Source organism: Stenella coeruleoalba (assembly GCF_951394435.1).
Source record: "Stenella coeruleoalba genome assembly, chromosome: 1".
NCBI classification, from domain to species: domain Eukaryota; kingdom Metazoa; phylum Chordata; class Mammalia; order Artiodactyla; family Delphinidae; genus Stenella; species Stenella coeruleoalba.
This window is the reverse complement of record NC_137169.1, coordinates 168,013,641-168,033,829: the sequence shown is the minus strand read 5'-3', so window position 1 is coordinate 168,033,829 and position 20,189 is coordinate 168,013,641. Positions and strand designations below refer to the sequence as shown.

General features: G+C 37.4%; 1 protein-coding gene across 1 annotated transcript in view; it reads left to right on the top strand.

The window, feature by feature from the left end:
- The window catches only part of NSL1 (NSL1 component of MIS12 kinetochore complex), a 38,215-nt gene extending 19,458 nt beyond the window's left edge, over nucleotides 1-18,757 (top strand). Inside the window, exons 5-6 of the mRNA XM_079903068.1 lie at nucleotides 15,060-15,127; nucleotides 17,256-18,757. Of these exons, the coding sequence (XP_079759194.1) occupies nucleotides 15,060-15,127; nucleotides 17,256-17,534 (347 nt within the window). The 3' untranslated portion in view covers nucleotides 17,535-18,757. The remainder of the gene's footprint in view (nucleotides 1-15,059; nucleotides 15,128-17,255) is intronic.
- The last annotated feature ends 1,432 nt before the right edge of the window (nucleotides 18,758-20,189 follow it).

Here is a 20,189-nt window from a genome sequence, read left to right as displayed (position 1 = left end):
CAGAGAGGTCTTCCCTGACAATCTGTGTCAAATCCCTTACTGACCCACTTGGTCATACTCTATCACTTTAACCTGCTTTATTTCCCCCACTCCTTACTGACATTATGTAATTTCTGTTCATTTTATTGTCTTCATCCCTTCCCCCCGCCAAGGACTTTGTTTTGTCCACTTTTGTATCCCGTAGCTCTAAGATCATTATCTGACATAGCACACTCAGGAAATATTTATGAAATAAGTACATAATTATACATGTTCTTTTTAAATTAAAAAATAAGGATAGCATTTTATTTTTTGTTTTTGGCTTCCTTTCTCCTTTCCCATCTACTGCTCCTTCAGATGTCCAACATTAATCTGGTATGAATCCATTTATCCATTTTTCTCTTCTCATATAATCATATAGAAATACATATGTACTAGACATTTGGGGAGCATAACTTATTTTACAGAAAATTGATTTATGTATTCAGATTATCTACACCTGACTCTTCTAACCTAAGTATATGGGAGAATCCTCCAATTCAGCTGCCATAGATCTAACATTATTATTTTAAACTGTTCTATATTTTTATAATTAGTTTTTGTTTTGTTCTCTTAATAAGTGTAAGCTTAATATAAACTTTTAAATAATCAGTGGTGTATATATAGTAGAAAATGAAAGTCCACCATACTTGTCTTCCCAAGTCTATCTGATGCCACACACCTTCAAATAGATAACTACTGTAACTGTTTGATATGTCTAATTTTAGATCTTTATATCAGTGCATTTGTATGTGGGCAGATAGGCACAGGGAGTTTTGAGTTATTTATTTTTTATATATAAGTATTATACAATATATTATATTCCGTTATTTTTTTTCACTCAACTATGTAACATATAGTTCAGCTCTGTGCTGCTTATTGGTAATTTCTTTATGTTTTTGTACATATACACACAATTTTATTTAAATAGATCATACACATATTTTTTTGGTTTGGGTGGATTTTTTGTTTGTTTTGCTTGCTTCCTTTTTCTTCTCATCTTCCACTCAGATCTCTGTGTGTACTTTCAATCTGAGGACTCCCATCTTCTAGAAAATCTTTAACTTAATCATTCAACTTTGCTTCTTTATCATTTTTTCTATTTTTGTAGTATTCTTGTTTTTATTTCATAGCGTATTTTTTTTCTGTAATGTCTGTTATGATTTCCTTTAGCTATTGGAGGATCCTAAACCTTTAAAAATCATTTTCAGATTGCTCTATTTTTATTCCATCTGCAGCAGGTTCCTCTCCTTGACATTGGTTATAGTGGCCGTCTTTCATGGTTGTAATTTCTTCATGTATTTAAGAATTTTGCTTAGCAAGTGCTTCTTGACTAAGTTTTTCATGTGCTTATTTTCTTATTGCTGCTTTCCCCTCTTCCTGTCTAGTAGTTTTGTGGTTTCCTTCCGTCTGGCCCTTGAACAGTCCCAGGCTAGAACCATATCTTAAATTGACACTGTGGGGCCCCTGTTCCACTGCAATATTGGAGATAGTGGATCTAGTCACTAAGTCAGCAGGCAGCTTAATCTAGGCCTGGGCTTTGAGGTATTTTCTGCTTCCCATCAACTTCTAGTGTAGCTTTAAGTATGCTGCAGCTCCTTTCAGTGGTTAATGTCAGGTTTTTTTTTTCCAGCCTCCTTTTCAGGGTAGGAAAACTCCATTTCAGCCCTTGGTTTGATTATGAGGTCGACTCTCCCCATTTCCTGCCCCTCTGGAGCACTTTGATCCCCTTTTATCTTGTGGGAAGCAAATTCCTGGTTACTTACTGCCTACCTACCATCTGCCTACCAGTGGATCTGCAACTTCAGCCTGACTTACAGCTTTTTCTCGTCTGCGTTTTTCTGGTTCAAAGAAATGTTTACTTTATATATGCTTTGGGATTTGTTTTTTTTAATTTTCTGTATTTATCCAATGGTGTTTTGGACAAAGGTGGGGAGTTTATGAACTTCCAAGACCAACTTGAATAAAAATCTAGGATACTCTTAAAAACACAAATCAACTTTAATTCCTTTGCTTAAAATCCTAAAATCTTCCAATTTTAAATATAATAGACTTCAAACTTCTCAGCATTCCTTTACATGACCTGGCTCCTCTAAATTCATTTCAGGCACTTTTTGCTGTAGCCCTAGACCCCATCTTTCAGTTCTTTGAAAGTACCTCACTTTCACATATGCTTCTTCCCAATGCTTCTTTTTTTTTAAATTGTTATTGAAATATAGTTGATTTACAATGTTGTGTTAGTTTCAGGCGTATAGCAAAGTGGTCTCTCTCTCCCTCTCCCCCTCTCTCTCTCTCTCTCTCTCCCTCTCTCTCTCTCTCTCTCTCTCTCTCCCTCTCTCTCTCTCCCTCTCTCTCTCTCTCTCTCTCTCTCTATATATATATATATATATCCCTTTTTAGGTTCTTTTCCATTGTAGGTTATTATAAGATAATGAATAGAGTTCCCTGTGCTATACAGTAGGTCCTTATTGGTTATGTATTTTATATATAGTAGTGTGTATATTTTAATCCCAAACTCCTGATTTATTCCTCCTATCCTTTCCCCTTTGGTAACCAGAAGTTCGTTTTCTATGTCTGTGAGTCTATTTCTGTTTTGTAAATAAATTCATTTGTATCATTTTTTTTAATTCCACATACAAGCAATATCATATGATATTTGTCTTTCTCTGTCTGACTTCACTTAGCATGATAATCTCTAGGTCTATCCATGTTGCTGCAAATGGCATTATTTCATTCTTTTTATGGTTGAGTAGTATTCCATTGTGTACATATACCACAGCTTCTTTATCCATTTATCTGTCAGTAGACACTTAGGTTGTTTTCATGTCTTGGCTATTATAAATAGTGCTGCTATGGACATTGGGATGCATGTGTCTTTTCAAATTATAGTTTTCTCCAAATAAATGCCCAGGAGTGGAATTGCTGGTAGCTCTATTTTTAGTTGTTTAAGAAATCTCTATACTGTTCTCCATAGTGGCTTCACCAATTTACATTCCCACCAGCAGTGTAGGAGGGTTCCCTTTTCTCCACACCCTCTCCAGCATTTATTATTTGTAGACTTTCTGATGATGGCCATTCTGACTGGTGTGAGGTGATACCTCATTATTGTTTTGATTTGCATTTCTTAAATAGTGATGTTGAGCATCTTTTCATGTGCCTGTTGGCCATCTGTATGCCATCTTTGGAGAAATGTCTGTTTAGGTATTCTGCTCATTTTTTTTTTAATCCGTTTATTTATTTTGGGCTGCATTGGGTCTTCGTTGCTGCTCGCTGCCTTTCTCTAGTTGCGGCAAGCGGGGGCTCCTCTTTGTTGCCGTGCGTGGGCTTCTCATCGCGGTGGCTTCTCTTGTTGCGGAGCACGGGCTCTAGGCATGCGGGCTTCAGTAGTTGTGGCTCACGGGCTCTAGAGCGCAGGCTTAGTAGTTGCGGCGCACGGGCTTAGTTGCTCCGCAGCATGTGGGCTCTTCCCGGACCAGGGCTCGAACCCGCGTCCCCTGCATTGGCAGGCGGATTCTTAACCACTGTCCCACCAGGGAAGTCCCTGGGCTCATTTTTTGATTGGGTGTTTTTTTGTCTGTTTTTGATATTGAGCCGTATGCGGTGTTTGTGTATTTTTGGAAATTAATCCCCTGTCGGTCACATAGTTTGCAAGTATTTCCTCCAGTTCCATAGGCTGTATTTTTGTTTTGTTGATGGTTTCCTTTGATGTGCAAAGCCTTTTAAGTTTAATTAGGTCCCATTTGTTTATTTTTGTTTTTATTTCCATTACTCTAGGAGACAAATCCAAAAAAAACATTGCTGTGATTTTTGTTAAAGGGTGTTCTGCCTATGTTTTCCTTTAGGTGTTTTATAGTATCCAGTCTTACATTTAGGTCTTTAATCCATTTTGAGTTTGCTTTTGTGTGTGGTGTTAGAGAATGTTCTAATTTCATTCTTTTACATGAAGCTGTCCAGTTTTCCCAGCACCACTTGTTGAAGAGACTGTCTTTTATCCATTGTACATTCTTGCCTCCTTTGTCATAGATTAATTAACCATAAGTGCGTAAGTTTATTTTCCCCAGGGCTTCTAAGGTTGACATCTTTTCAATTTTTCTTTCGCATTTAAAGGCTACCTCCTCAGAGGATCTTCCCTAACTACCCTAACTAAAATAGCCTCTCTCCAGTTCTCTATCATAACCCTTGTTTATTTCCTTAATATCATTTGTTACGATATGTATTTGTGTGTTTCTTTATGGTTTCTCACAAAACTGAAAGCTTCATGAGCTTTTTACTTTGTGTTTGCATGATATAGTATCATGCTCAGTAAATACTTACTGCCTGATTATTATTCACCCATCCATTCAGCATATTTATTGAATGTCTACTATATGCCAGAACTGTTCTCACTGTGGAGGATGTAATGGTGAACAACACAGACAGGGTCCTTGCTCTGTGGAGCTTATGTTCTAGTGGGAGAAGAAAAGTATCAACAAATAGTAAAATAAATAAGTAAAATCAGTGTTACGGTGGTGTGTTTAGGTGATGGGAAACACTTTTCTGAGGAAGCAGCAAGAAGGAATTTACCTTGTGACAATCAAGAGGAAGAACTTTTCAGTTAGAGAGAAGAGCTAGAACAAGGTTCGTAAGTTAAGAATGAGGTTGAGTATAGAACAAGAGACCACTGAAGCTGTGGTGGAAGAAATAGAGGGAAAGAGCATTACAGGATAAGGTTAGAGACTTGGCTGAGACCAGGTAACACAAGCTAGGAGTTTGAAAGTATGTGGTAGCTTAAGACAGATGCAACTCTTCAGTATTGAAGGAGCTGGTGAGGTGCATGTGGGAGTGATTGCAGAGGATTACATACCTGCTACCTAGCAGGTGTGTTAAACAGATGTGTTTAAATTGTAGCAAAGTGTTATCTTCCAGAAAGTCATAAGTCACTGCTTAGTTTTTGGTTTCATTTTCACCAGGGATGGTACTTTTTAATTCATGGTTCTTATTCATGCCTTTGGTTACCCCTTTAGAAACTAGTACAAGCCAGACATCCTCTGTTATGCATGCTTGCTCATACATGCTCATAAAATACAGTGGAAATAGAAAGGAAGCATTCAGTTAATGCTTTTTTGCTGAATTTCTGAATTTGTGCAGGCTTTTGGAATTTCATGTTTCCTAGTTTAGTCAGTGCAATGACCTGAAAGCCAAACAAGGTTGATTACTCAATCTTTCATTTCCACTTTTTCATTTCCCTATGTTTTAGAAAGCAAGTGACTAGGGAAGGCAGTGTACTCAAGGGTGTATAACTTCCACATTTTTAAGAGCAAACTTTTTAATATCTTTGCAGCAATCTTTTAATTAACTATCTACTAATAGGATGAGTTTTCATTTGTCACTTATAATGTTTTGTGATCCTATTAGTAAAACTAATCATTGCTTCCATATCGTCATTTTTTAAAAGTTATTTGAAGTTTATCGATGAGACTCCCTTTTAATTATTTCCTGTCCTTCTCTAAACATGTAGTGATGACAAGGAGCTATTTTAAGTTTCTCTGTAGTAGACTTTGTGATAGTTCCAGTTCTTTTGGTGACCCTACAAGCAGAGAACTTAGAGGCTGTTCCTCTTCTCTCCTAATAATGACTTGCTTAAGCCACTGCCAGAATACTTACAGGTAGTCACCCACTTACATTTCAGACATTCATATTTAATCTGAGCTTTGGAATTTGAATTGTATTTCCCCCCTGAAAAACAATTTACAAATGGTATTATAAATGAATTAGTTTCTAGGCTACCCTTTAAAGATCTACGTAACCTACAGGGTAGCTGAAATATCAATACTGCACATTTATGATGAAAAACATTAGGAGAATCACATTTCAGATGCACGTTAGTTCTACTACATGATGTTTAAATAGGAGGGATTCCTAAACACCTTTGTTTGTGGTGAGAGGATGAACAGTGGTCCCATGAAGATGTTCCCATTGAGGCTATGGAGAGAGCCATTGGGAACGCTTCTGGAGGAAGCCCATCCCCATCTCCTGCATGGCAGGGACTAGCTGTCTGCATGTGAGACATTCTTAAGTCAAATGGGTGTATATCAGGAGTATCTGTATGCTCTTACTAGTTACAAAAAGTGAAAAATTCATTAAAAGGAATCTTAAGTGAGGGATTGAAAAGTTTATATATTTTGAAATTTCCAAAGCAGATGTTAATGTTGATAAATGCTTTTCTGATACCTTTACAGACATTTCATGTTTAGTGATATTTAATTGTGTGTTCCCCTCCCCCTTGTTTTTTTTTTTAATCTTTGTGTGTTTTGGGACTTCCCTGGCAGTCCAGTGGTTAAGACTGCGCTTCCAGTGTGGGGGCAGTGGGTTCGATCCCTGGGTGGGAAATGAAGATCCCACATACTGCACGGTGTGGCCAAAGAAAAAAATCTTTGTGTGTTTGGTTTTATTCCTAAAATTATTGATGATCCTTAGTTTTCAAAGAAAGGAATTTAATTCACTTAACTAAAAAGAAAGAAAATGGTACTGTAATGTTAACATTTGAAACAAATTTAACTCTAGACTTATTCTACTTTTAATTCTTTACCAGGCATAATTTATTTTTATTTCAAGAGATTTTCATTATATTGGAGCTAATTTTTGATCATTCTTCTGAGTATAGTATAATTCCTGGCAAAGTGATATTTTGGAAAGTTATGTATAGAATACAGAAGAGCATGTGCTGTGGGTTCTAATTCTATTCAATGTTTATTCAGTTATTCATTCAGTTCAGATACATTTCTCAGCCCTGAACAGCTTCTTTTTCCCTATATATAAAAGGAGGCTGATGAAATCTGCTTGCCTCACAGAGTTGCTAAAGTTATTACGTAAGATTGATTGGCAATGTATGACAGCCCATAATACCAGAAATGGGCTGTCGTAGGATCAAGTAGGGAAAGCTTTCATGCCATTGTGTTTCTTTTCCCTGAACTCTCCTCCTTTTCATAGCCAGGTTTCTCAAAAGAATAATCTACACACATCAGCTTTACTTGTAATCTCTCATTTTTGTCAGAAATAATCACTGGTATTTAGCATTGATATTGTTATGTTAAATGTTCTTCAAATGAGCCAGGTAATCATACTATGAGTATATTTTCTTTCTTGAACATCTTCCCATCCCCCTTCAGAATGCTTTATTTTTCTGTTTGCTTTGTTTGCTGTTGTGTCTTTCACTAATTCTTTCCCAAACACTTCAATGGAACTGTAAAATTCCTCTCAGTATAGTAAACACTTCCATCAAATGGTTATCCATCAAATCCATTTTAAAACCCTTTCCTTTTTTCTTGGAGGTATTCCTCTGGGAGTCTTTTGTCTTCCTAGTATAATCTGGACTGTTTGCTCTCTAGGCCTGCTGCAAAGCTTTCATCCTGTCTGTTCCTTTCCTCATCATCCTGGGAATTTCCTTTACTTCTTCTCTGTTTTGGATCATGTTTCCTGGTTCCTGTGTTTTCTTCTTTCTTGATTTATTCCCTTGTTTTGGTATAGCACATCCTCTACCACCCACCTCCTATTCCCACTCACCCCCAGCCATCCAAGTCCTCTTAGGCTAGGCAACTCTCTTACAACATCTATGTAGTTTTTACTCTCCTTTCAATTCCCCTGTTGGATTGACCTCACCTCCCTTTGTGCCTCCATAGAATACTTTATCGTAGCCTTGGTCTGTCATACTTATTAAGCACCTACTCTACATGTCAGGCACTGTGTTCAGCACTAGACCGTCCAAGATTAAGAGAATGAGGTTCTTGTTCCCAGGGAAATTCTGAAAGGTGGAAAAGAACACCATGGTTCTCACTGGAGGCAGTACTGCCCCCTAGCGGCCCTTTGAAAAAGTGGGGGGAAGTTTTCTGTTACCACAGTAATGGGAGGGTACAAGCTGGCATTTTGTAGTCAGGAGCCAGGAATACTAAATGTCTTATAAGTGCAGCACAACTTTAGAATGTTCCACCAAACATTCATGTGTGAAAATCTGTTCATAGTTATTCAAGCCTGGGACCTAAACTCCATTTTACGCACAAACCCAAACTACTTGGCGCTTTTTACGTTGTCTTTGCTTGTGCAACAGATGGAAAACAGCTACTGTCCATCATTGTGGGTTTATAGAAGAAACATTTTTTTAAGTAGCATATGTTTATAAAAAAAGTTAAGAATCCCTTGGATGATAGATTCATGCAATAGCAATGAAGAAGGAAATGATTGCCTTACTCTATACATAAAAGTAAGAACTTTCTAGAGTAAATGTTAAAAAAAGATTCTGTTCATTATTGTGTGTATGTTTGTATATACTGAGCTATAATATACAGTGCACAGCTTGATGAATTGGTAAACACACGTACACATTAAGACATGCAACTGCCACCTGGATCTAGATAGAGTGTCTGCATAGTTGGGAAACATAGGATAAACTTATTTTTAAAAAGTATGTTACATTTTCAAATAATGTGCCCGTTATATTTTCATGTGTACAATAAATTCAGTCAAAGTGTCCAAAAAATCTGGAAACATCAGGAAACTATCCTATTTAATACATTTCAGCAGTTGGACCCATTGTTTTATTTTATTTTTTTAACATCTTTATGGAGTATAATTGCTTTACAATGGTGTGTTAGTTTCTGCTTTATAACAAAGTGAATCAGTTATACATATATCTCCATATCTCTTCCCTCTTGCGTCTCCCTCCCTCCCACCCTCCCTATCCCACCCCCTAGGTGGTCACAAAGCACCGAGCTGATCTCCCTGTGCTTTGCGGCTGCTTCCCACTAGCTATCTATATTACATTTGGTAGTGTATATATGTCCATGCCACTCTCTCACTTTGTCCCAGCTTACCCTTCCCCCTCCTCGTATCCTCAAGTCCATTCTCTAGTAGGTCTACATCTTTATTCCCATTTGCCCCTAGGTTCTATATGACTTTTTTTTTTTTTTTTAGATTCCATATGTATTAGCATATGTTAGCATATGGTATTTATTTTTCTCTTTCTGTCTTACTTCACTCTATGACAGACTCTAGGTCCATCCACCTCACTACAAATAACTCAATTTTGTTTCTTTTTATGGCTGAGTAATATTCCATTGTATATATGTGCCACATCTTCTTTATCCATTCATCTGTTGATGGACACTTAGGTTGCTGACATGTCCTGGCTATTGTAAATAGAGCTGCAATGAACATTGTGGTACATGACTCTTTTTGAATTATGGTTTTCTCAGGGTATATGCCCAGTAGTGGGATTGCTGGGTTGTATGGTAGTTCTATTTTTAGTTTTTTAAGGAACCTCCAGACTGTTCTCCATAGTGGCTATATCAATTTAAATTCCCACCAGCAGTGCAGGGGGGTTCTGTTTTCTCCACACCGTCTCCAGCATTTATTGTTTGTAGATTTTTTGATGATGGCCATTCTGACCGGTGTGAGATAATATCTCATTGTAGTTTTGATTTGCATTTCTCTAATGATTAATGATGTTGAGGATTCTTTCACGTGTTTGTTGGCAATCTGTATATCTTCTTTGGAGAAATGTCTATTTAGGTCTTCTGCCCATTTTTGGATTGCGTTGTTTTTTTGATATTGAGCTTCATGAGCTGCTTGTAAATTTTGGAGATTAATCCTTTGTCAGTTGTTTCATTTGCAAGTATTTTTTCTCATTCTGAGGGTTGTCTTTTTGTCTTACTTATGGTTTCCTTTGCTGTGCAAAAGCTTTTAGGTTCCATTAGGTCCCATTTGTTTATTTTTGTTTTTATTTCCATTCCTCTAGGAGGTGGGTCAAAAAGGATCTTGCTGTGATTTATGTCATAGAGTGTTCTGCCTATGTTTTGCTCTAAGAGTTTGATAGTGTCTGGCCTTACATTTAGGTCTTTAATCCATTTTGAGTTTCTTTTTGTGTATGGTGTTAGGGAGTGTTCTAATTTCATTCTTTTACATGTACACATCCAGTTGTCCCAGCACCACTTATTGAAGAGACTGTCTTTTCTCCACTCTATATTCTTGCCTCCTTTATAAAAGATAAGGTGACCATATGTGTGTGGGTTTATCTCTGGGCTTTCTATCCTGTTCCATTGATCTATATTTCTGTTTTTGTGCCAGTACCATACTGTCTTGATTACTGTAGCTTTGTAGTATAGTTCGAAGTCAGGTAGCTTGATTCCTCCAACTCTGTTTTTTTCCCTCAAGATTGCTTTGGCTATTTGGGGTCTTTTGTGTTTCCATACAAATTCTGAAATTTTTTGTTCTAGTTCTGTGAAAAATGCCAGTGGCAGTTTGATAGGGATTGCATTGAATCTGTAGATTGCTTTGGGTAGTATAGTCATTTTCACAATGTTGATTCTTCCAATCCAAGAACATGCTATATCTCTCCATCTATTTGTATCATGTTTAATTTCTTTCATCAGTGTCTTACAGTTTTCTGCATACAGGTCTTTTGTCTCATTAGGTAGGTTTATTCCTAGGTATTTTATTCTTTTTGTTGCAATGGTAAATGGGAGTGTTTCCTTAATTTCTCTTTTACATTTTTCATCATTAGTGTATAGGAATGCAAGAGATTTCTGTGCATTAATTTTGTGTCCTGCTACTTTACCAAATTCATTGATTAGCTCTAGTAATTTTCTGGTAACATCTTTAGGATTTTCTATGTATAGTATCATGTCATCTGCAAACACTGACAGCTTTACTTCTTCTTTTCCAATTTGGATTCCTGTTGTTTCTTTTTCTTCTCTGATTGCTGTGGCTAAAACTTCCAAAACTATGTTGAATAATAGTGGTGAGAGTGGACAGCCTTGTCTTGTTTCTGATCTTAGAGGAAATGGTTTCAGTTTTTCACCATTGGGAACTATGTTGGTTGTGGGTTTGTCATATATGGCCTTTATTATGTTGAGGCAAGTTCCCTCTATGCCTACTTTCTGGAGGGTTTTTATCATAAATGGGTGTTGAATTTTGTCAAAAGCTTTCTCTGCATCTTTTGAGGTGATCATATAGTTTTTATCTTTCAGTTTGTTACTATGGTGTATCACATTGATTGATTTGCGTATATTGAAAAATCCTTGCATTCCTGGGTTAAACCCCACTTGATCATGGTGTATGATCCTTTTAATGTGCTGTTGGATTCTGTTTGCTAGTATTTTGTTGAGGAGTTTTGCATCTATGTTCATCAGTGATATTGGCCTGTAGTTTTCTTTCTTTGTGACATCTTTGTCTGGTTTTGGTATCAGGGTGATGGTGGCCTCGTAGAACGAGTTTGGGAGTGTTCCGCCCTCTGCTATCATCATCATATTTCTTCAAATATTCTTTCTATCTCTGTTAGTTTACATGTGCAGGAAAGGTAAATTGAACTAAAAAGAAACAACTCTTTGCAACCAGTTACATTTTATCAGTCTAATTATGAAATGTTTTAGATCCAGTTACAACTTTCATACTCCCGTTTTTCAAAAGATGATGAATTACTAAGAGCGTTGTGTGTAGAACAAAGCTAATGGGAAATATGTAATAGAAGATTTGAGAGTCCTTTTAATAGAACCAAATGTTACTGAATTAATAGAAGCACACGAAGTATAGGAATCTCATTTTTTATTATAAAAATGATTTTTAAATACTTCCTATTATTGCCACATTAAATATTAAAAACTATTTTTGTACAGTGATAAGAAATTATGTGAATATTAAATTTTTAATTCGAGTTTTAGATTGCTTTTCTTTACTCTTACTCTGAATCTATCCACAAAGGTCAACCACATATCTTCTCTGTAGTTTCTCATATTTCTGTTCTTGTCTTATCCATTCTCTATTGCCCACTGCCTTTCAACAGTGTGATCTCTGAATTCTTTTTGAGTGGATGTATATACTGAATGTAATTTGAATTATGGTGGAATTTCAAAGTAGGAGATATGTTTTCTGTTGGATTTAATTTTACACTTTCTCATGTTTTAATGTAGGGAATTATTATTATTATTATTTTGCGGCACGTGGGTCCCTCACTGTTCTGGCACCTCCCGCTGCGGAGCACAGGCTTCAGACGCCCAGGCCCACTGGCTGTGTCTCACGGGCCCAGCCGCTCCACGGCACGTGGAATCCTCCCGGACTGGGGCACGAACCCGCGCCCCCTGCATCGGCAGGCGGACCCCCAACCACTGCGCCACCAGGGAAGCCCTCCATGTGTCTCTTTTAAACTGAAAGTTCCTTGAGGGGCAGAGACCATTTTTCCTTACTCTGAATACCTAACTACTGGTATTTGTCCATGGAAAGTACATAATAAATGTTAGAAGAATGGGCAGCTCCACACAGGTGTGCAAGTTTGATGAGGAGAGAATGTGGGCCTGGCTGGAAGACAGATTGCTACAAGAGTACTGAAGATTGGATCATTTATTTGCCATACCCAGGGGAAAATTTAATAATTGCCTGAGTGCTCTTGGAGGAATCTCCCCAAATCGTAAAAGAATTGAAATTAAATCAGCATACTATTTTAAGGCAAGGGTCCTGAGAATATAGGAGGCTGTGAACTTGGAGAGGAAAAAAATTACAGTGTTATTCTTATTAACCTCAAACTGAAATTTAGCATTTCCTTCAATTTTGAATGCAGGTAATGGTGGTAGTATTAGCAGTACCTGTAATTTTTTTTTTTTTGCTACTGGAAGCCACAGATATTTTCAGTTTCTGTTGTTGCAGACACCTCGCAATATTGTTTATACTCATTATTTTCTTATTATGGTAATTAGACCTGCCACTCGATCTTTTTGTTTAAATCATTATAAAGAAGTACCTGTATTACCTATTACAATTTTTAAGTAATTATATTTTAAAACATTGTTCTGAAATTCTAGAGTAAGCAAAACTGACGTATAATGATAGAAATCAGATGAGCGGTTGCTTCTTGTATAGAAGATTGGGAAAGGGGCACAAGAAAACTTCCTGGAGTGATGGAAATGTCCCATGTCTTTGGTGTACATTTGTCAAAGGTGGTTGAATGCTAAACTTAAGTTCTGCATTTAACTGTATGTACATTATACCTCAATTTAAAAAATAAATACATTAAAAAATATTCTGAGAAGGGGTCCATAGCCTTCTCCAAATTACCAAAGAAATCTCTGGGAACTAAAAAAGGTCAAGAACCCTTTTTCTAAGGCTATGATGTTGCCTTTGCCTTTGCCTTTCTCCTTTAAGGCCCCATTCTCTCAGTTCCTTTTTTTTTTTTAATTAATTTTTATTGGAGTATAGTTCCTTTACAATGTTGTGTTTTTACTGTACAGCAAAGTGAATCAGCTATACATATACATGTATTCCCTCTTTTTTGGATTTCCTTCCCATTTAGATCACCACAGAGCATTGAGTAGAGTTCCCTGTGCTATACAGTAGGTTCTCATTAGTTATCTATTTTATACATAGTATCAATAGTGTATGTCAGTCCCAATCTCCCAGTTCATCCCACCCTGCCCCTTCCCCCTTGATATCCATGTTTGTTCTCTACATCTGTGTCTCTGTTTCTGCTTTGCAAATAAGATCATCTATACCAGATTCCACATATATGCGTTAATAAAAGATATTTGTTTTTCTCTTTCTGACTTACTTCACTCTGTATGACAGCCTCTAGGTCCATCCACGTCTCTACAAATGACCCAATTTCGTTCCTTTTTAAGGCTGAGTAACATTCCATTGTATATGTGTACTGCATCTTCTTTATCCATTCATCTTTCGATGGACATTTAGGTTGCTTCCGTGACCTGGCTATTATCAGTAGTGCTGCTATGAACATTGGGGTGCATGTGTCTTTTTGAATTATGGTTTTCTCAGGGTTTATGCCTAGGAGTGGGATTGCTGGGTCATATGGTAGTTCTATTTTTTTAAGGAACCTCCATACTGTTCTCCATAGTGGCTGTAATCAATTTACATTCCCACCAACAGTGCAAGAGGGTTCCCTTTTCTCCACACCCTCTCCGGCATCTCTCAGTTGCCTTTGCTATTCATTTTCTTTATTCTAAATGTGTTCTCACTTTTTTGAGCCAAGAAAAGTCAGAAAAGAAAAAGAGCAGCTATGAAAGAAATTCTTTGCTTGGCTTATTTGCCAATCTGTTGAAGTCAGTAAAACTGTGGCCTTCCTAACATAGTTATATACTTGCTTAGACGTTAAGAAATTTCTAGTGAGAACTACTCTTCTAAAAACTAATTTGTAGGGGCTTCCCTGGTGGCGCAGTGGTTGAGAGTCCGCCTGCCGATGCAGGGGACACGGGTTCGTGCCTTGGTCCGTGAAGATCCCACATGCCACGGAGCGGCTGGGCCCGTGGGCCATGGCCGCTGGGCCTGCACGTCCGGAGCCTGTGCTCCGCAACGGGAGAGGCCACAACAGTGAGAGGCCCGCGTACCACAAAAAAACAAACAAAAAAAACCAGAAAAAACTAATTTGTAGATGATTTCATAATGGAATGATTTTTCTTATCTCCAGTTTCACTTGGAGTTTTATTAGGATTTTTATACAGAGGTATCATTAAATATGCAGTTCTGTTATGAAGTAGGCATGAACATTTGTAACACAGATTGGAAGAAAAGAAAATGTATTAGGAATCAGAAAAGCATTGAGTGGGGCTTCCCTGGTGGCGCAGTGGTTAAGAATCTGCCTGCCAATGCAGGGGACATGGGTTCGAGCCCGAGTTCAGTAGTTGTGGCTCGTGGGCTCTAGAGCGCAGCCTCAGTAGTTGTAGCGCACGGGCTCAGTTGCTCCACGGCATGTGGGATCTTCCCAGACCAGGGTTCAAACCCATGCCAGGCACATTCTTAACCACTGTGCCACCAGGCACATCCCTGTCTATCATTTTATACTTATAACCATAAGTTTTTCTCTGCTATTCTAATATTTTCACGGTCTTTTTATTTATCTGGATAAACTTAATAGGACACTTGTTTTAAATAGATTACAAAGTATTCTAAGAAAGATTGAGCCAAGGTGAATAATTCTAACAGACTGTCGTCCAGATAGCATCTGCATGTCTTTTATGACTTCGTATTAGATAAAAAGCCTAAAATACTGTTTGACGGTTTCTTTGCAGCCCCTCGTATGGAAAATTTGAAATGCAGAGGAGAAAAAATAGCTAAGGAGATCAGTGAAGCCATGAAGGTAAAAGCTACATACTAAATTATAAGTGAATAACATGTGTGGCTAGGTGTTTGCTTTTAGCATTCTTAGGTGTTTTAGTCTGTTGTAACAGGAATTCTCAGTAGTCTTTTAAATAGATCTTTAATGAATTATTAATTGACGGTAACATTCAGAATAATTACCATTTATTAGACACCTACTATGTGCCAGTATTATACCTGGCTTCTTTAAAGGTTGGTTATATTTTTGAGTTCTGAGAGTTAGCAATCCATCACACAATTTTGGATGATAATACCAGTTAACATTTAGCCAGCATTTAGTCTGGATTAGGCACCATCTAACTGCTTTACATGTATTATATTTCCTCATTTAATCCTTACACTAACCCTCTGAGATAGGTACTGCTACTGTTTTACAGATAAGGAAACCAAGGCACAGAGGGGCTAAGTAGATTGCCCAAATAAGTAATTGTGCCAGGATTTAAACCCTAGATGTTTAGCTCCAGAGCCTGTACTCTCAGCCACTATATTATTCTGTGTTGATGCAAATAATCAATAAACAATATACAATAAGAATAGAAGAAGAGTTTTATTAGAGCCAAACTGAGGACTATAGCCCAGGAAACAGCTTCTCAGTAGCTCTGCTGGGACTGCTCCGAAGGGGTAGGGGAGGAGAGAAGATATATGAATTTTTTTGGCTGGAAAAAATGTGGTCAAGGTTACAGCTTGGTAAAAGATTACTGCTAACCACAAAGAACAGACATCTCAAGTTAATGAATTTAGGATTTTTTCTGTGTATGGGAAGATGCAAGAATCTGGGGTCATTGAAATTCATCCTTAAATATGCATCTTAACTATCTAGAAGCCTATACATCCAAAGCACAGAATGCCTGAATTCCCCTGAGGGCTCACTGTCTTGGGTGGCTGCAGTGGGTTGCAGCTTAACCCTTTATGTAAGTGGATGATGAACAAATTCTTTTCTTTAACGATGAAAGCAGATGTACAATGTATGTTTGACAGGCCACAAGACAGGCTGTTTCAGTTAGCATAAAGTTCAGCCTAAATCATGTATAAGCCAGAGTGATTTCCCCATACCTCAATATGTGAAAATTTCTTCCATCAACTGTATATCCAACTTGGAGTTTAATATTATTATCATAAATTGTTTATATTATTGACATTTATTTTGCCCAAACAGAAAATATTTAGATTTCTAGTACAGGAAAATTATTTTAAAACTCCTTCAGAATCTCCTCTGTTTTGATCATCTTCTGTAACACTCTTTTGTGGTTTGTACTGATGCCATGATTTTCTGGTACTCACACTTCTCACTTCTCTCATAACATGTTTTTTTTTTTTTTTTTTTTTGCGGTATGCGGGCCTCTCACTGTTGTGGCCTCTCCCGTTGCGGAGCACAGGCTCCGGACGCGCAGGCCCAGCGGCCATGGCTCACGGGCCCAGCCGCTCCGTGGCATGTGGGATCTTCTTGGCCCGGGGCACGAACCCGTGTCCCCTGCATCGGCAGGCGGACTCTCAACCACTGCGCCACCAGGAAAGCCCTCATAACATGTTCTTAATCAGGAGTTGACAAACTGTGGTGGGACAGGGTAAAATCCAGCCTGCCACCTGTTTTTGTAAATAAAACTATTTTGGAAGACAGCCATGTACATTCGTTTACTTATTGTCTATGGCTTCTTTACATTACAACAGGAAAGTTGAATAATTGCGACAGAGATGTAAAGGCCCTCAGAGCCTAAAATGTTTACTGTATGGCCCTTTACAGAAAAAATGTGCTGATCCCTGCTCTTGATAATTAAGATTTCTAAGATACTTACTATTGTAAAATATGGAATTTCAGACATTAAATTTTAAACTCTGAAATTCTGTTACCTCCTGTTTTGCCAGAGTTTTATTTTACTACCAGGCATTATAGGAACAGAACATATCTTTTTAGTTTTAGCTTTTTGTTAAAATTCCTCAGCTAAAACTGGTATTTTAAGGTAAAGTTGAATATCTATGACCTAAAAAATTAGGTTTTAGAAAAAGCCTTGATCTGAAGAGTTAAAATACTCAAGTGTTGTGTCTATCTCTGTGTGTTTGCGTTTCAACCTGAGATTAATGTTAAGTATTACTGTTGTTTGTTTTTTAAGTCCTTGCCTGCATTAATTGAACAAGGAGATGGATTTTCCCAAGTTTTAAAGATGCAGCCTGTTATCCAGCTGCAGAGAGTCCACCAAGAAGTGTTTTCCGGTTGTTGTAGAAAACCAGATGTTAAACCTGAGAGCTTTATAGCACAAATAGAAACCACACCAGCAGAGAGTTCTGCTAGGAAAGACACTGACTTGGTACTGAGAAGAAAGCGAACTAAAGACTGCCCCCAGAGAAAATGGTATCCACTGCGGCCAAAGAGGATCAGTCTTGACACCTAAACTCTTGTTGTTTATCTTGGGAGTTGAGATTAGGCACTATCAACATTTAGATTCCAGCTTAATGCCTGGACGGGACTTCATTTAAAACAACAGATAAGTAGTGATTCTTTTACACAAATATAGTAGCTCTGTGCTGGGGTATGATGTAATATTGTATTTCTTTCCTCACCTTTGCATTGATAGTCAGTGAAAAGCGTATTGTTTGAATATTGGCACAAAGCCTGTCAATGGTCATTAAGAGTGCAAACTTTTACTGTCCTTGAATACCATCAACGCTTGGCTGCCTTATAGCTTTTATGGAATTTCAGAAGTAACATATTCCATTGGGTTTCCTGGATATACATATTTCTTTTTAAAAAAGAGCTGTGTGACAGTTGTCATTATTTAAGGACTGAAAGTCATCATCAGTTCTGCACAGGAGCAGATGCAGTCCTCCCCCACCCCTGCAAAGCAGTTTGATTTATCAAATTAGCGTGCAGGTGACAAGACTGGCTCTGACTTTGTTACTCTAAGTTCCTCTAATTTGGATTTGTGGGATTAATTTTAGGATTTTTTGGTTTTGTTTTGTAAGGTAAAGAAGATGATTATTTTGTGAAGATGATTATTATGTGTAAAAATTTCTGTTAGAAATAAAAATTGGCATGTAGCCAATGTTTCTTACCCACACTTTTGTTTTCCATAGATCTCTTAACTTTTAAACATAATTTGACTTGGAACTAATAAGTTTCTTTTCAGGATTTCTCATTATTTCTTTGTAAATGACTCCAGGTCAAAAATATATATCAGATTAATACATTAAACAAATTGTCACTGTGGAACAAATATAGATGCAATCATACTGAACTATTTTACATTTAAGAATGTTTATATATCAAGTATATAATCATTGGTAGAAGTCTGAGAAAGCTATATTGCCTATACTTCTAACATTAACTGCAGTTTCTTATCTCTTATTGTGTCTCTTACATTAATACATTGTAGGCAGTGTCATCTAATTTGCCAGCTGTTTCCCTATTAATGACTGAATACCTTCATTCCTTTGCAGAGGAATTTACTAATCATGAGGCTGGAAAATCCGTACTTCTCTTGTTCATTATGTCTTAATAATCATAAAAGTCTAAATGTGACAGAAAATCTGTCTCAGTGAAGAAAACTTACAAAGCTACTTCATCGCATTCTGTATTTGAATGTTACAACTTGAGATCTGTATATTCGTACACAGCAGTGTGTTTTTTATTAAAATAATGTACAAAGACTTCAACCTTATACTGTGTATTTTTTTTTAATTAACTTATTTATTTTTGGCTGCATTGGGTCTTCGTTGCTGCGTGCAGACTTTCTCTAGTTGCGGCGAGTGAGGGCTACTCTTCGTTGTGGTGCGCGGGCTTCTCATTGTGGTGGCTTCTCTTGTGGAGCACAGGCTCTAGGCATGTGGGCTTCAGTAGTTGTGGCTCGCGGGCTTCAGTAGTTGTGGGTCGCAGGCTGTAGAGCGCAGGCTCAGTAGTTGTGCCGCACAGGCTTAGTTGCTCCACGGTATGTGGGATCTTCCCCGACCAGGGCTCAAACCCGTGTCCCCTGCATTGGCAGGCAGATTCTGAGCCACCAGGGAAGCCCCTGTGTGTTTTTAAGAGTTGTCTCAGGCCTTCTTGAGCTCAGCTTTAGTTAGATGGTAGATCAGCACCTTGCATTTCAGAACATACTAAATTTCACTTTAAAACTGTTTTTAGTCTACAGAATATTGCTATACAAATGCAGTGCTAACTTTTTCATAGTACAGAATTCTGTATGAGTAGTTTCACTTCAGAAGCATGCAGACAAAAGAATTATTGTTAATTCTCCTAGATTAGATAATTACAATGTGTTTACATAAGAAAATGTCTCCCTTTTTTAAGAGATTCATATTGAGATACATAGAGTTTAATGACTTGATGTCTTAGATTTGTTCTGAAATATGTCAGCAAAGAAAAAAAAGGAAAAGGAATAGATTAAGCAAGTGTGACAAAAATCTTGATAATGTTGGATCTGTGTGAGGCTCTAATCTTTCTACTCCTGGGTCTGGAAATTTTTGTAATTAAAAAAAAGTATTGTTGTTTTTAAAGTGCTCAGACAGGCAGCTGAAACTTTTTTTTGGGAGGGGTGGGAATCGAACCCACACCCCCTGCATTAGAAGCACAAAGTCTTAACCACTGGACTGCCAGGGAAGTCCCTGAAACTTGAAATCTTTCAGAGAGCCCCAACTTTCACTCCACAGTTATAGCAGAGTTACAAATGAAATACCATTAGGAAAGAAAATATATTAGCATTATTAACTAAGATAAAGATGGCTGATATCAGTAATAATATTGATAATATACATTTTTAAGAAGAGAAATTGAGTTTCTGCATAGACCAAGAACTAAGCTAAGCTAAGGTGATAAAAGTCCAGAAAGTTTATAGTTGCAGGGAATATAAGGAAGGAATAGAAAGTCAAGGAAGGAACAGAAAATCAAATATTGACCTACCTATGGTAAAAAGAAGGCTGGATTGGATGGAGTCTTAAAATTTCCTTTCAACAAAAACCAAAGCCAAACAAACAAAAAAACACAACACGGGAAGTTTAAATCCAGTTCCACTGGAGAGAGAACACTGTTAAAGCAGCTGGTTTCTGAAAACACT